This window comes from Cyprinodon tularosa, unplaced genomic scaffold (genome assembly GCF_016077235.1).
Source record: "Cyprinodon tularosa strain WSP-4 unplaced genomic scaffold, ASM1607723v1 ctg439, whole genome shotgun sequence".
In the NCBI taxonomy this organism is placed as follows: domain Eukaryota; kingdom Metazoa; phylum Chordata; class Actinopteri; order Cyprinodontiformes; family Cyprinodontidae; genus Cyprinodon; species Cyprinodon tularosa.
Window position 1 is genome coordinate 466913 of NW_024039162.1, and position 15933 is coordinate 482845.

The 15933-nt window shown below is 39.4% G+C and overlaps 1 protein-coding gene across 14 annotated transcripts in view; it reads left to right on the plus strand.

Annotated features, from left to right (window-relative positions):
* chl1b (cell adhesion molecule L1-like b) overlaps positions 1 to 9615 on the plus strand; it is a 106522-nt gene extending 96907 nt beyond the window's left edge. For 8 of the 14 annotated variants that reach the window (XM_038299867.1, XM_038299863.1, XM_038299869.1 and 5 more), the window contains 4 exons: positions 1327 to 1488; positions 1843 to 1974; positions 3257 to 3329; positions 6961 to 9615. In XM_038299867.1, the coding sequence (XP_038155795.1) occupies positions 1327 to 1488; positions 1843 to 1974; positions 3257 to 3329; positions 6961 to 7165 (572 nt within the window). In that variant the 3' untranslated portion in view covers positions 7166 to 9615. Of the gene's footprint in view, positions 1 to 1326; positions 1489 to 1842; positions 1975 to 3256; positions 3330 to 3456; positions 3537 to 6960 lie in introns of all 14 variants that reach the window. The other 6 variants (XM_038299873.1, XM_038299875.1, XM_038299874.1 and 3 more) reach the window with 2 other exon arrangements.
* The last annotated feature ends 6318 nt before the right edge of the window (positions 9616 to 15933 follow it).

Genomic DNA, 15933 nt, shown 5'->3' on the forward strand with positions numbered 1-15933 from the left:
GTACATTCGTGAAAAAAAGATTGCACTGGTGAGCTTGAGAACTTAAAAAAATTGGAGTAAATACAAAAGGTACACCACAACTTGCAAACATATTTATCAGCCTAAAACTTAGAAAGGCCAGAACTGGCTTTACCAAAAACAGCCGAAAAACAGCCGTTCCAGCCCAGTTCTGGAACAGTATTGTTTGGACAAGTGATACTTAGATTTCATTATTCAAGAATAATGGGAAGGTTTGGAGAACGATTGGAACAACTCATGATCCAAAGCACACTGCATCTTCTGCAAAAAATGATGGAGGCTATATGATGGCATGGCCACTCATGACTTCCAATGGAACTGGATCATATATCTTTATTGATGATTTGATAAAAGATAGAAGCGGCTAGTTCAATTCTGAGGGATATACTCTCAATTCCAAGAAATATTTTTCTATAGGAATATACTTTCTGCTCAGGTTGAGCCAAATGCAGGGAAGTTATTTGAACTGTGCTTCAAAGTACAGATAGACAATGATACAAACGTACTGTAAGAGCAACCCAGGAGTTTTTTAAATCAAAGAAGGGTAATATTCTGCAACTGCTGAGTCAATCAACATATCTCAACTCAATTAAGCATGGATTTCCCTTGCTCAAGACAAAACATATAGCATAAATACTCACAAACAGGCAACAATTGAAAACTGCTGCAGTAAAGGCCTAGCATACTATAGTATCACAAAGGAGGAAACCCATCCTTAAGTGATGTCTATTTGTCATAAATCAGCTAAGTCGATCTATGATTCATGTTTTATGATAGAGAGAAATTAAAGGTCTGAGAGAATGTAATCTGGCTTTAATCCTTCACCTCACAGTCTGTGTTGCCATGTTTTCCCTTCCAAAACCTGTGTACGCATGGGTCAGAGTTGGCCTGAAGAGACCACATGTTTATATACCAAGTTTATTTTTGATAGATGCCAACCTTTGTGTGGAAAGTGGCAATACAAATTGTGAGGCCCCTTTTTGTGCCTACACAAGGCTCTAACCCAGACCCCAGATCAAAATCTAAACATTTTATATAAATCTGATTTGATAGGCTTACCACAGTTTTTTGGTTAATATTTGGAAAACTTCACCCTGATGCACTACTTGTTTGGTCTATCATATGTAATCTCTATTAAATATCTTGAGATATGCTGTTTTAAAAGTACAAAATTATTGTTAAATACTTTCTACTTTTGCAAAGCACTGTAGGATATATTGTGCCTTTTAAGTAATTACTGCATTAGATAGCACTAACTATGAGTTTTGACGAGTGCTGACTCTTTACAATGGTTCCCCCTGTGCACAGGTGAGGGTCACTGGAAGATATCAGAGACCTTAAACACCTCTATGATTTTTCACATCATTGACGGGCTTGAACCTGAGACTGATTACACTGTGCGCCTGATTCCTAACAGATGGCTTGATAATTCTAGTATATTTGAAGATGTTATCACGACCGGGTCTACAGGTGAGAAGGGTCTCTCAGACATAAAGGAACAGAAAAGTTATTGACCTCTTGATTAGAATACAGAGCCGTGTCCTTGAGTTCTGCCTTATGCCACGACGTGGCAGTCCTTCATGCTGTCCATAGAATTTAATTTAGCTCACCAAGAGGAATTACATTTGTCCAACGTTCCTTGCTTGATTAATTAGACAAGCAAGATTAGCTGTTTAATATTAATACTGGACCATTTCCATCAGCATTTCAGCCTGCCACTTTCTACCCGAGCATCAGATAAGATTTGTCGATGCAAACATTCAATCAAGTGTCCTGATGAAAAGGCCAAGCCGAGTCAAAGTCATGGGCCATTGTTCTCCACAGGTCTGGCTAGCATCCACGGAGGAATATCCACCCAGGGCTGGTTTATTGGTCTGATGTGTGCCATCGCTCTTCTCACACTCATTGTGCTGATCGCCTGCTTTGTCAATAGAAATAAAGGAGGAAAGTACTCTGGTAGGTGTAAACACACACACACACACACACACACACGTTGTATCATCCTTTCCTTGTAGGGACTTTCCATTGACTTCCATTCATTTCCCACTCATTTCTTATCTTAACCATTACCAACACATACCTAATCCTAAATCTGGTATAAACTCAATTCACACCTTTGTTCTTATTCTGACACCCACCCGAAAAGAGAACCTACGTAAGTCCCCAGAAGTGCCTATAAATCCCCAAAATGTAGCTTATTCCTGGGAAATCATCCCCAGGATTTATTAAAAACATGGCCATAAACACATACACACATAGATCTCCATGTTTGAATACTAATTGTTGCCTAAAGTATCATTTTTATTCCATATTGTTTGTTCATGTGAAAGGAGTGATCAGTCATTCAAGAAGACACTGTAGGAATGTGTATTTCTAGACAGCAAAACTATTTTAATGCAAATATTGACATAATAGAGTGCTGTGCTGTTGAAAGAATGAACATTTCCCTGCATGTCTCTCATTTTAATTTTTTGCATGGCTTGCATAGGGGGTTTAAGCTTCAACAAACAATCAAAACAAAGAGACAAATGCAAATCTTGTGGACAAGGTTACTTCAAGAAGAGTGATGACATGAGCTCAGTGCTATCCGAGTTTGCTGTTCATCTCATTGCAGAATTAGGAGCCCTTATCAACATAATTTTTCACAACTAATAACTTAGAGGTTGCTGCTACTTTGCTCGTAAAGGCGGAAAAAAGCTAAAATGTGTTTCTCATTTTAGCCCTCATTATCACTGACTTCTATTAGCCGATTTTGATATGGTTCACCTGTCTCCCTTTTTAGTCTACTATGCCACTGGGAACGCCACAGCTGTAAATGGGTCCACCATTCTCTTTTACAGTCAAAACTCATTAAAAAAATGACACCAAATTATATATATATATATATATATATATATATATATATATATATATATATATATATATATATTCACTTTCGTTTGACAGACAGACGGACAGACAGACAGGTGCATTAAAAAGAAAATGTTTTTTGATGAATGATGTTTATCAGAGGGTGTGAGTGTGTATGGTGTTTGCAGTGTGTAAATAACATTTAGTAAAGAAAACAAAATGTTATGAATTATGAAGTGTTAAAACTTTTTCTAAAATGCTCTCATTGATGTTTCAAGTAGAGAAATTACTTATTATTGTTCAAAGAGCAGTCAAGGGACCCATTCAACTTCAGCAGAAGGGATCTCTAGTAGAAATCTCTCATCATGTTTCATCAATTTGTGTGCAGTGAAAGAAAAAGAAGACCTTCATCCAGACGTGGAATCCCAGGGCATGAATGATGACACATTCTGTGAATATAGGTAAGTGCCCCCCCTCCCCATGAGAAGAACGTTCCACCACCTCACCACATCCCTGTGAATGTCAGCTGGTCTTTTTCCATCTTCTCTTCACAATAATTCTCTTTGCCTTCTTGCCTTCCCTAAAAAGGCGCCCCAGATTCCACGAGGTTCCCATGGAGCCTCGCACCTGTCCTGCCGAAGACATTTGACGGACTGAGTAACTGTGAAGTATGTGATAAACGGCAAGAGTGAAATGGCTGTTTACACATCGGCTTCATCAAAATAGTTGCCCTTAGATTTGGTGTTGTGTTGGTGTGTTGTGAAAGCTCAGAGAGCTGATAGGGAGCCACTGTTCTGCTCTGATGTTTCTAATTTAAAGAAGCTAAAATCTGGCTGCCAAGAACCCCGCAGAAGCCTAAAATAATGTAATTGATTGCGCCTCATCTCCTGGACAGTAATGTCACTGTTTGTTGCATTGATCCTTTAGTGTTGTTATTCATTATTGTCTAATTCTCCCATCAGTGGGGTCTACATATCATATAGCCTGATATACCAGACTAAATGTGAGATTAAATGTGTCATTTAGTCAGGCCCCGATGAATGAGACATCGGAGATTGTTGATGAGAACAACCCGTTGTTTTTCAAACCTCTGTCTGTACCTTTTAGCCAACACTCTGACCAATGAGCGCAACTGACTGACGACGGTAGTGCATCAGAAAGCTGGTGGGGGAGTGTAAACAAACAACCTCTCGGTAAAACAGCGAATACATCCTTCTTCAAAATTAATGAGCGTAGAGCCTCTTCCTGCTCACGTCAAGTCTCATCCTTCCAAAACTGATTCCAAAGCCGAGTCAAATGAGAAATGTTTAAGAGTTGTTGCCATCTTCCTTGTTGTGCTTTCTCCAGCGTCGCCCAGCTTTGTCATCATGCCCTCAAAACCCCGCCCGCTTTGCATCCAGAAATTCAAAACACATATCTGCGTTGTGATTGGCCTGCCAGTTCTAGGGCGTGGGGGATTGATCAAGGACAGACCAGTCGCAGGCAAAAATGATTTTGGCCGCTGGCGGGTGGGGCTAATTTACTAGGCTACATATCACAACAAATTCTGATGTGATGAAGTTAAAGTTGATCAGCGTGTCAGCATTTATCTTTATTCATATTCACTTCAGAAGCCCGTTGACCTGCATTTTAAATGGTTGGCATCACCTACTATTTGCATCAAATGGATAATTTGCAGTCAGTATTTAAAGCTTTGATGTTTCAAGTGATTAATACATAATTTTACCATTAAAAGATTTTAAACTTAAAAAGAAAAAACTTAAGATAAAACTCTTTCAAATAATTAGTAGTTCAGTAACCTGAACTAGTTTAAGTCTTATCATAATAAGTTTATAGAAAAGTCAAGGAGTCCAAATATTTATTGAAGGGCAAAAGAGGTGTGGATTGTTACAGCTACATCTAGTTGATACAGTTTACACTAGAAGGCTTTTTTTACACTGAATGCAGTCATGTATTTGTAGACATTAAACTAGTAGCTTTAGCTCTCTGTGGATTCATTAATTTTTCTAGAACGTCACTGTGGTGTGACAACTTATAAAGATACACAAATTCTGAAATAACCGCTGACTAAGTTCAGCATTTTTTTTGATTTTCTGAAAAACAGATTTATACTTCTCTTTAAAATTGGCTGCAGTCACTTAGCTTTGCATAGATTATAATGGCATGAAAAGAGGTTAGGGTTGTAATTTATATGGAGTTTGCAAACTCTACTGTAGATGTAACTTTGTGTTATTATTATTTAATACTGTTGACAATGTCAGTATTGATATGGTAGTTGTATATCAAGGTATGGCTCCTTAGACATGTATAAAATCCATCCTGAAGTTAATTTCATTTTTTTTGACTATGAAATTATATCTACCAAAATCCTGTTTATAATCCTTACTTTCCTTACTTTAGCATAAAATGTTGTGCTATAACCACTGTTAGAATTTGCACATTACCTCATGATATGATAAAAAGTGCATTTAGTACTCTTTATTTTGCCAGACGTCAAAAAGGTTTATTTCATAATAAAGACAGAAAGTTGGAAGGTCCCACCCTGTAACTAAAAAAACATAATTAGCTAGATATTTTTTTAGATCAATTAGAACTTTGAATTTCTGTATGTTTGGCAATATTAGTCAGTTATAATACAGAGAAAAAGAGATTAAACATCAACAAAGGTTTGTGGATTGTATGTTATCAGCAGCTACCAAGTACAGATTGTAAACTGAAATCAGACATACAATATGGTCTAAGTATTGAGTATGGGATTTCATTGCATATAAGTCATCCAAATATATTCAACCATCCGATGGCAGAAAAAGGCTTAAAACAGATTTCGTGGTATGTGTTTAACCACACGCACTGTGCAAACAAGGGAATTCCTCTACTTCTATCATACATCATACATCGTGACCTCTGAACTTTTGAACCATGTGGTTTTGTCGTACAGTTTGAGCTATAGTCGAGTACAAAGATTTAATATACCCTACAGTGTATTCCCACCCTTAGTGGTGAAACCAATGGCCCTACCTTGTAGCCAATCAGATACATTGTGCTCTCTTTTTTATCTCAACTCTTCAAACCCTGGCCAAGTAGTTTTTAAATGGATCTGGTACCAAGTAACAATTCAAGGCGGATTACACCATTACATCTGTTTTAAAACTTAGCAGCTAAACAAGGGGATGGTAATGAAATGTTCTTGGGTTCATTGCTTCGTCAGGACAGGTATGACTTTCTGTAATAAATAGAACCCTGTAATCTTAAGTCTAGCAGAAACTCCAGGAGGAGAACATGCCACCAGCTTAGAAAAGGTAGCTCAGGCAGGTATTTGTTAGAAAGCGGGAAAATAATCCATTCTTTGCTTAAAGCAAAATGAAATTCTAGGTGAGAACTAGTCACTATCTGGACTTCATAGCAAACTGTTGTAGTATAGGATGTTGTCGTTAAACTTTTCTAGACAGGGCCAGGTTGATTTCTACAGCTTTCTGGGTTTTCTCTGGTCATCTTTGTCTGATATGAAACTGTGTTTGACATGATTTAAGATGCAATAAGAGACTAAAACTGGAAGGGAGCTCCTTTTCAAAAATCTTTCCTATTCACAGCGTTATTTAATATTGTTCAGCTGGTGTTCCTGCTGGGTTAAGCAAGTAATGTTTTCTTTTAGCATTAAACATTTTATTCACCTGTTTGTTGCTTTGTGCATAAATATTCTCAATAAGAAGTTTCAATATTTAGTTAAGCTAACATAATATTACATAGAACATTCTATGTAATACTCTCACTGGTAAAATGCATCAGAGGATGACAGCATGAACAAGCTATCATCAGCCCTATCCCTGTACATGATACCCCGTCACCCCGCCATGGCTAAATTTTTATCCTTTGTCAAAAGCATCAATGCACGTTAAAATTGGATGTTACTTCGTCTCACCTGTGTGATTACTTCCCATTGGTTTGCCCATGGTAGAAGCTGGTGTCGATCACTGAAACTCTTTGTGGAGGAAGTGATAGCTCCTACCTGCCCTCCATCTTCTCCTCTAGTCCATAGAGTAAAATCAAAGGTGTAAGGGTTGGAATTCTAAATTCATTGTGCCTCTCCCATAGCGACAACGACGAGAAGCCACTGAAGGGCAGCCAACGCTCCCTTAGCAGGGAGATCAAAGCAGCAGACAGCGGCGACAGCCTGGTGGACTACGGTGATGAGGACGTTCAGTTCAACGAAGACGGCTCATTTATCGGCGAGTATGGAAGCCGGAAGGAGAAGAGGGCATCCACTGAGATCAAAGCCCCGACTCAGACCACGGCGTGAGGAGCAGATGAGCATATCATCACATTGACTCCATTCCACCTTCTGGAGAAGCCACATATGGAGGAGCACAACGACTTTATCAAATAAGAAACCACTTGTGTCATAAACAGTCATTGCCAACAGCACACTGCCACTCTCATTCTTTAAAGCTCTGTTCTTTCATGTTGCAACACGAGCATTACTAAATATCATGTATATATAGTGTATATTGTATGTGCTAAGTGTTCCTTTTTTTTATAATTATCACAAAAACTTTAGAGGTCGTGATTTGTTTTGTATTATTTCACCTCCATATTGGTGTTTTGAGCTGCACCCTGATTTGTACAAATGGTAAACTCTCCATTGCTTTCCTCATCATGAAATGAATTTCTGCCACTGATGTCACTGTGTAGCAGGCCACAGATGAGTTGGTATTTTTCAAGTGGAGAACTTATTACTGACCTTTTATATTTGAAACTATTCATTAAATATAATGTAAGCTGTGTAAAAAGTTTCCTATTAACTTATTTTTCTCAGTGGTTTTATACCTTATGAAATAATGTGAAAATATTTGTACCGCCGCAAGTATCCTGAGTCATGAGTCTAAATCAGAAGCATCAAATATTTTTTGTAAGATGATCACTGATTTTTATTTTTTTCAGGTAAGATTTTAGACATGTAAGTTTACAAGGGAACTCTTGGCCTGAGCCCAGTTTGCTCAGGATTTTAAGGCAGCCAGTTCCAACTCAAGCAAACAATGTTCAAAGCTACAGTGAGTGGTTATTTAGTTTAACCTCTTGTTAAGACTGAAATGATAGTCTGAGGATATAGTCAGTCAAAAGAAAAGCCTGTATGCGTCTGTAATTAAATTTTTTTTTAAATGTATAAATCCCTTTACTGTCCCCCATCCCATTGGGGTGCAGTGGGCTGCCATTGTGTGGTGCCTGGGGTTAAGGTTTCTGCTTAGGAACCAGGAGGACAGGCTGTGGGGCTCAAACCAGGTACTGGCAACTTTTTTAGAGCACAAGTGCACTGTTCTAACCACTAGGCCAACTCTCCCACAGAACTGTATGTCACACCTGAAGTCTGCGTGTGTTTACTACATGTCTTCTGATCTGAAAGGTGCACTTACAGACATTCAACACTGTTAGCATAACCTAAAATATTTCACTTCCAATGTCAGTGAGTTGAAAAAATATTTCTATCCCTAAATTCGTTCATCTTTTATGCTGTTCAACCACCAACCTTAGTATGACCAAGTGGTAGTTTATGTAATAGATGTTAACAAAATGAGAAAAAGGTCTATATTTTTCAAAAATTATTACAAATAAAAATCTAACATGTAGAATGCACCTGCATTCTCGATGCTATAGAATCTTTTTCGGGCCTCAATCATTTGTAGAGTCCAACTGGTCTTCTTTCAGGATTACCAACTATTAAGACCTAACCATCTTCCCATCTTCACCGACATGGTTTTCATATGGAAAATTATATAAATAGGGCATATTGTGCAACTTTTTGTATCTGGGTCGAAATAAGCTGATGGTAGTGTGTTTAAGGTACCACACGGATGGTAAAATCCTGGCAGGTTGGCAGCTGCTCCATAGTCAAAATATTTTCCGTAATTGACCCAACAGAGAACAGTAAGATTTTCATAAGTCTCCCCACAGCACTTTCCTGGCCTGTCTGCTGTGTTTAGGTTTCCATGTCCCTTCAGTAATGTTCATTAACAAACCTTTGAGAGCCTCAGAGAAAAGCTGAATTAAAGGGGTTGAATACATATGCATGCCTTTTTTTCAAATTATGCACATTATTTCTAATGCATTGAAGTTTTCAGATGTAACGTGACAAAAAGGCCAACAGTTACGGGGTTGGCCAATTTTACGGGGAAGTTTATTTGCCTATTTGCAAACACACACACAAACACACACACAGTTTGATGGGATCAAATTGCAAATCTTAAGTGTCAACCTCGTGTCATCAGTGCGTGCAGAAAACTTGAGACTGCTGACTAATTTACAATGTCTGTGGCAACAAATGGAAATGGATCTGATAATTTGCAGCTAATGCATAAAAGACACGTATAAGTATATCTTTACAAGATGTGAAACTTTCCTTGTTAAGTGTTCGTTCGTGCTACATGCTAGGACATTTTAAACAACACATGATAATTCAGAATTTTTTTTCTGCATTTTTTATTCATTCTCCAGTTTTATTTCAACACACACTGGACCAAAAGGTCCTTATAATCTGATAACTTTATCTGGCAGCGTATACTTGACATTCAAAACTTGCAGTAATTTTCATTTAAATGTCCTAACAAGCCTTACACTTCCATGCAAAGCACTGTTTTTCTCTTTTCATATTTCCATTAACAAACATGGACATGGTTTGTAAAGAATCGCCATTGCATGTTACAAATGTCGATTGATATTCTTTTTTATGTCATTAAATTGCTTTACTTTCCTACATTTGTGTTACTCTTCTGTCTGTCTGCTTTCAGTCATCGCTGACCCGAGATCATGAATCTTCCTGAAACCTTCATTGCTATTTGCATTTGCAGGATATTAATACCTCCAGAAACAAGTCTTTGCCCTTTTTCTTGCAAATTGAAATGGAGAAAAAGCAACCACCTCATTCCATCTGAATAAACTGCAGTTTGTTTGACAAGTTATCCCACTGGAAGCATATTTTTCACCAATGTCACATCACAGTGAAGTCTTCATGTTTGTTCACTTTGGCTTCAAAACGGGATAGGAAAAGGACAAAAACAAATAACAGAAGACAAACTAGGCAGGAGCAGAGGTTAAATCAAGGAGCAAAAATTATGTCTGAAGGAAGTGAAGAGTATCAACATGAGAGTTCTGACTGCATGGTTCATGTCTGCTTGAAATACTCCCAGCCTCATTTTGTAAAGGCTAGGACCTAGTAATAAACCCTCTGGAAGTCATTATGAATGGCCTTAACTCTTTATTAAAGCTGTGTCAAGAGCTGAGTGTGTTCCTAAACATGCAGAGTAGCAACTGACACGGGAGTGGATTTTCACTCCTGTCCCGTCCCACTCCCACAGAAAAAAATTGTGTCCCGTCCCGATCCCAGGCCAGAGTAGAAATCTAAATCCTGTCCTATCTCACTCCTGGTGAAATTACTCCCACTCCCATCCCGCTCCCATTCAGAAAAACTCAGAGCGCAAGCACTGTTGGTTTTTGGGTCGTGTAGTTTTTTTGACTCGCATTATAGTGTAGGCTTCAAGGAAAAAAACTACAAAATGGCGGCGCCGCGCCAGTACTGGATTTTTTTTCTTTCTTTTTTATTTTATTTTTTGGCATCAATCCTTGTTTTTTTTATTTTATTATTATTATTGGTTTTCTCCCGCTCCCGTCTGCTCCCGTTAATGTTTAATCCTGTACCGTCCCAATCACGTGATCGTTACTAAAACTGACTCCCATCCCACGGGAATCCCACGGGAATCCCGTGACCCATGGGATTCCCGAAAAAAGGTCAGTCTCTAATGCAGAGGCCTGCCTAATTCTTTGACTCAAAGTCTATTGCTTTCTAGAGAGGAGTTGGATCATTTGAGACAGTAACATTTTTAGGACACAGCTAAGTATCTACAATTTTACACATTTCCTTCTAGATCTACAGAGATTGTGTTGATTTGGAAGGCATCATCGTTCCGAGCTCACTTAGCCAGACTCAAATAGGTCTGTTAAATCTCCAGTCACATTTAACAAGCAATACTCCCATCTGCAAGACCAACAAGACGATGTTTTTGTATGCAGCATTGGGCTTTCATGGACCAGCTGGTAAAAAGTAGGGGGGTTTGTTAATCTCTGCTGCGGTAGAAGCAAAGGCTGCTTTGGATTCATATCAGTTACTACCTGGCAGATTGCTGCAGCGACACTTAGAGAGGAAGGGCCAAAGTTATACAAAGTCATAAAAGAGTTCCTTTTTTTCAAGTAACCATATTCACCATATCTACTTGCAGCACAGCGGTCTTTTGAACCTTGAGTTTAATTAGAGTTTAGGATATACAAAGCCTTAAGCTAATTAGGGAATTGGTAATTATAGGCCCAGCATAGATGATGCCTCGTCATTTTATAGCACCGAAACTTCAATGTAGACTAGTACTGAAGCTGAACAACTCAAAGAAAATTTATTCACCAATGTAGCTATACACTTGGGCCCATATTCGCGACCTCAGCACCATCATGGTCTCACTGACCACTCTGCTGACAGAGAGTTGGTACCTGAGTCATCACTAAAAACAGCTGCATTTTTCCTATAATAAGGTGTTGCAGTTTGTGCTGACCATCATCTCAGGTGTCATGGCATTACTATGCACTGGGTGGGAAACATCAGCTTTTCCTTGATGAGGTAAACCACAACATGAGTTAATCGTTCATTGTGCAAGGATAATTCTCCTTCCTCACTCTGTTTCTACAATTTCTCTGCTTTAGACACTCTTAGGCTTCTCATTTCTGCTTAACACTTAATTCCACTTAGTTCTTTAACAGTTCTAGGCGCTTTATAAAAAAAACTTTTAAAGGGACACTATGCAACATTTTTCAGTTAATTAATGTGTTCCATAACGTTATGGATGATTAAATGAGTCATTTCAGGTTGAACAAAGGTATTCTCGGCCGCCCTGGTGGTTTGTGGGGGAAATACTGCACTTGCAACTGCAGGAGCACCGACCCGCACCCACAGGCTCAGAAGTCTCGTGAGAGTCAGTCTTGCTTTACGGCGAGAATTGCTACACGCCCCCAGTTAAAAGCATTCTCGTTGCTAGCACAGTGGCAATCTTTGTGCAGTTATGCTACGTTCACGCAGCAAAAGCAGCAAAATCGCGTCTGCTGCTTCATTTTTGCTGCTTGTACCAGTTAGTTCTGACGCGCGGCTGAAGCAGCTTCGCTGCTCTGGCTGCAAAAGTGTGTCTGAGGCGCGTTGGGCGGAGCTTCACTATCCTTTCTCTGCCTTGCAGCTATATTTGCTGTGATCAGTGGGAATAAAGTAGTTTTAATATGTTTTTAAGTGAGAAAATACACCTGAAAACGTAATCAGTGCAGTCAGTTCATTCAGATTATTATCCTGCCTTCAATATTTTTTCTGTCGGAGCCGCTCAGACCCCCACATACCAGGGATGGGCCAACAGTATTGATCCCTTCATCAGCAGCGGTTCACCACGGCAGCTGGTAGGTGTTTCTCATCTAAATAATCCAAACTGCATATTCTGCCGGCAGATTTCTGCATTTTAAGTTAATTTAGGCGTCAATAAACTGTTTAAGAGCAGTGATCATCAGCGCTGTGTCTCTCTCCCTGCGTTAAACGCACCCGACGCGCTGCTGCAGCCGCTCAGACGTGCTGCGCCTGCATCTCAAAACGCGCCCCGGGACCTTTTGCTGCGCCTTGACGCGCGTCAACCATTGACTTTGCATGTAAACTCGCTGCTTCTGTCGCGCCAGCTATATCCAGTGTGAACGCAGCGTTAGTCATTCGCTGCTAAGCTCAAAACAACCGCGCCTGGCTTGACGGAGAAACCAGGAGAACAGCTGTGCATATTTACGACAGTGCACTTTTACTTTCGCCCTCTGGAGGGAGCCTCACTGGAAAATCAACACCGGTTGCATAGTGTACCTTTAATCTCTGGGCTGAAATCTAAGACAAATCATAGAATTTAAGTAAGTCTACAATTAAAATAATGACACTAAGAGCTACCTCTAAGGATTTAGAATTATTCTTACAGCCCCTGGTTATACTGTGTTGAATGTGAGTCCTTTCCTTTGCAGTCCCTTCATCTTTCAAGTGATGTCACACATCATCTACAATTTAATTTTTTAGCCAAAATCCTTAGTTTTTTTTCTGACATGGTCATTCACACTATATCAATATGACCCTCATTCCACAGTCCCAAAGCGACCTGCAAAGCAGAAGGACAATGTAGACATCTCTTGAGAGACAGCAGGTGCAAATCAGGGCAACGGCACCTGCCACAGCACCGGAGGAGGTGTCAGACAGCCTGCCACTAATTCTTATGACCTGCCGTGTCACAGGAGTGGTGCCACTGATTTCCATGTCCTGCCACGCTACGGGAGCAGGTGCCAGACTGCCTGCCACTGATTTCAATGACCACAGAGGCACCTGGTAGTGGCACTTCCAGGGGGCAGCTAGATCTACTAGTGACATTGCCTTTTGGTACTTGGAGAGTAGTGGTACTTCCAGTTGCACTTCACTGGCATGCGATTGCCACAAGGTGTCACCAAGCTAGCAGGCCACCTGCAGCACTTCTATTGCGATTTATGGGTAAACTGTTTGCTCTTGATGCCTATTCTACAAAATAATCATATTTCATTTATATTATCTATATTAAAAGCTTGTGGAACTTTTACCAGCTGCCTGTCACAAGGTGTCACATGGCTGGCAGTCCAGCCACCGTAACTATAAGCAGATCCTCCTGCCACAAGGTTTCACTAAGCCGGCAGTCTGTTCTGTATTTACTTTCAATTAATGCGATGGTAAAAAAAAATATTTTTCAAAATGCATTTAGAAAATATAATGTATTTGTAAGCTATTCGTAGTCTATTGGTAGTTATTAATGAACTATACAATTTGACATAGACCTATTATATATCATTTTACCTGTTTCGAAAGACTTACATATATATGTGGCATCCTGTGGCATCTCCATGGCCAGGTACTCTACCGAGTACCAGCATGTTTTTAAGCGTTTTTTTTTTCTGTAACAACTCCCAGTAAACTCTCACACTGCATAATAAGCCAATTTTTTGTGCAGTGAGTCTTTACCATCCTTTCAGCATGTTATCTTCCTACCATGCTATAAGGACATATAGTTTACATTTGATGTAAACAGTCACTTTATATTTTGGGTCTAACACTTCTGATTTAAAAAAAATAATAATAATACCGTCAAATAAATTTACTTATTCATTTATTTATTAAATAATTAATTAATTTATTTATTCACTCAGTAGCTCTATCTTGACACCCTGTTTGCCAATAATCATCAGTGTTTCCCCTAAAACAGTAGATGCCTAAGAAATGTCCCATGCATTCATTCAAACCATGGATTTCTGTCTGTAGTGCATCGGTAAGAAACATTCAGGTTGCTCTATCACTGCACCTCCTCTCTAGATTTGTATTTAGAACATGGAACACCCCAGGCGTGACACAAGTGAGTCAGTGAATAGGTCCTATTTTGGTATTTGCAGCAAATCATGGGGTCACACTCTTAAATATAAGATGTTATTCAGATGATGCCCTTGCAGCAGCGGATATGTTAGAGGTGAAAGACATAAAGTACAGCAGCAAAGGCTTAAGCAGTCCTATATGCCTCAAAGCTTACATATCATGTCACGACCCCAGTCCATTACAATAGCAATTTCAACGGCTCTAGGAAAAAAAAAAGGCTCTATTGTGTGTCTGTACTGCTAATGGAATTCACAGCAGGGGATAGAAGGCAAACCTCTCTTTGGGCATCACCATTTGTTGAGTGATGAATAGAGCAGAGGGGGGGTCAATGACTTCAAGCACAAGGTGGACTTCCAAGAGCTACTCTGACGAGCGAGAGCGCTTTTCCCCTAGACAAAGCACTCCAGCAGCGTTTCATCAAAATCAGAGGTATAAATAATACAAGACTCAAATGAACGTCAGTATTGCCTCGAAGGTCTTGTAGTGGGGAAAAAAAAATAGCTGCATTAAGTAAAAAGGAAACGAAAAGTGAAGCCCTTTCTTCGGCTGTATAAATTTCCTTCAATGTTTCACCCAAAAGAGCTGTGAGGGAGACTTCAGGGAAGCAAAGAAAACAGTAGATCAAATGTTTTGTCAGGTGATATATCTACCATGCTGTTAAATCACAGAAATTTACCCTGGTTAAAATGCTGAGGGTTTTTAAGTAAAAAGAAAGACAATGCACAGTAAATTTTGCAGTGTTAAAGTAACACTTTAAGAGTGCAATTGGTCCCACTCGGAATTAGTTTTAAATTAGAACTCTACATAGTGTATATCTTACTCCAGTTGTTGATGTAATAACTCTAAAAGAGTCAATGCACTTTGACACTACATATTTGAAACTGTGGAATTACTTTACATTTTCAAATGTAAATTTTGCAGCTGGAGCAAAGGATTTCCATGCCAGCTCTATAGAGGGGGCTGTGAGAAAATGTAAATGTCATTATTTTATTTGTATTAAGTTACAGGCATTTGGCCTGCTAGGAATGTTCTGTTGTTTTAACTTCAAACCTGGAGAATAAATGGTTCTCCCAGAATTGGAAGTGTTGTGCCTTTTCCAACTGTGTGGTTGCAGGTGACTGATCACCACCCGCAATAAAACTGCACCACCACCCCTTTGTATGTGTAAACCTCTGACCCCTCCTGATACTTCTTTGAAGTCCAATAATAAAGGCAGAGAAGACAGAGATGAACCGGCAGAGTTGAGCCAAGACATACAGGGAGTATCATTCTCCGTCTGGTTCCACTTTCCTCTTCTACAGAAAAGTAACCTGTGTTTGTGTTGGTTGACAATGGTATTACAATAAGGGGTTATTATTATTAACCCTATCAAAGGCTGGTCTGAAATGAAGCTGATCGAGACAAAGGTGGCAAATTTAGCACCGTCAATGGTGCAATTTTGGTGAAATCAGCTAAATTTGATCGCTGTCACGCCTGTGAATAAAACAAAGTGCACTTTGCAGGAGTTAAAAAAATCTGAACTTTTGTTTACATTTGCATCACAAAGTCCAATCAGGGACTAAATGTGGCTGTGAGCTACA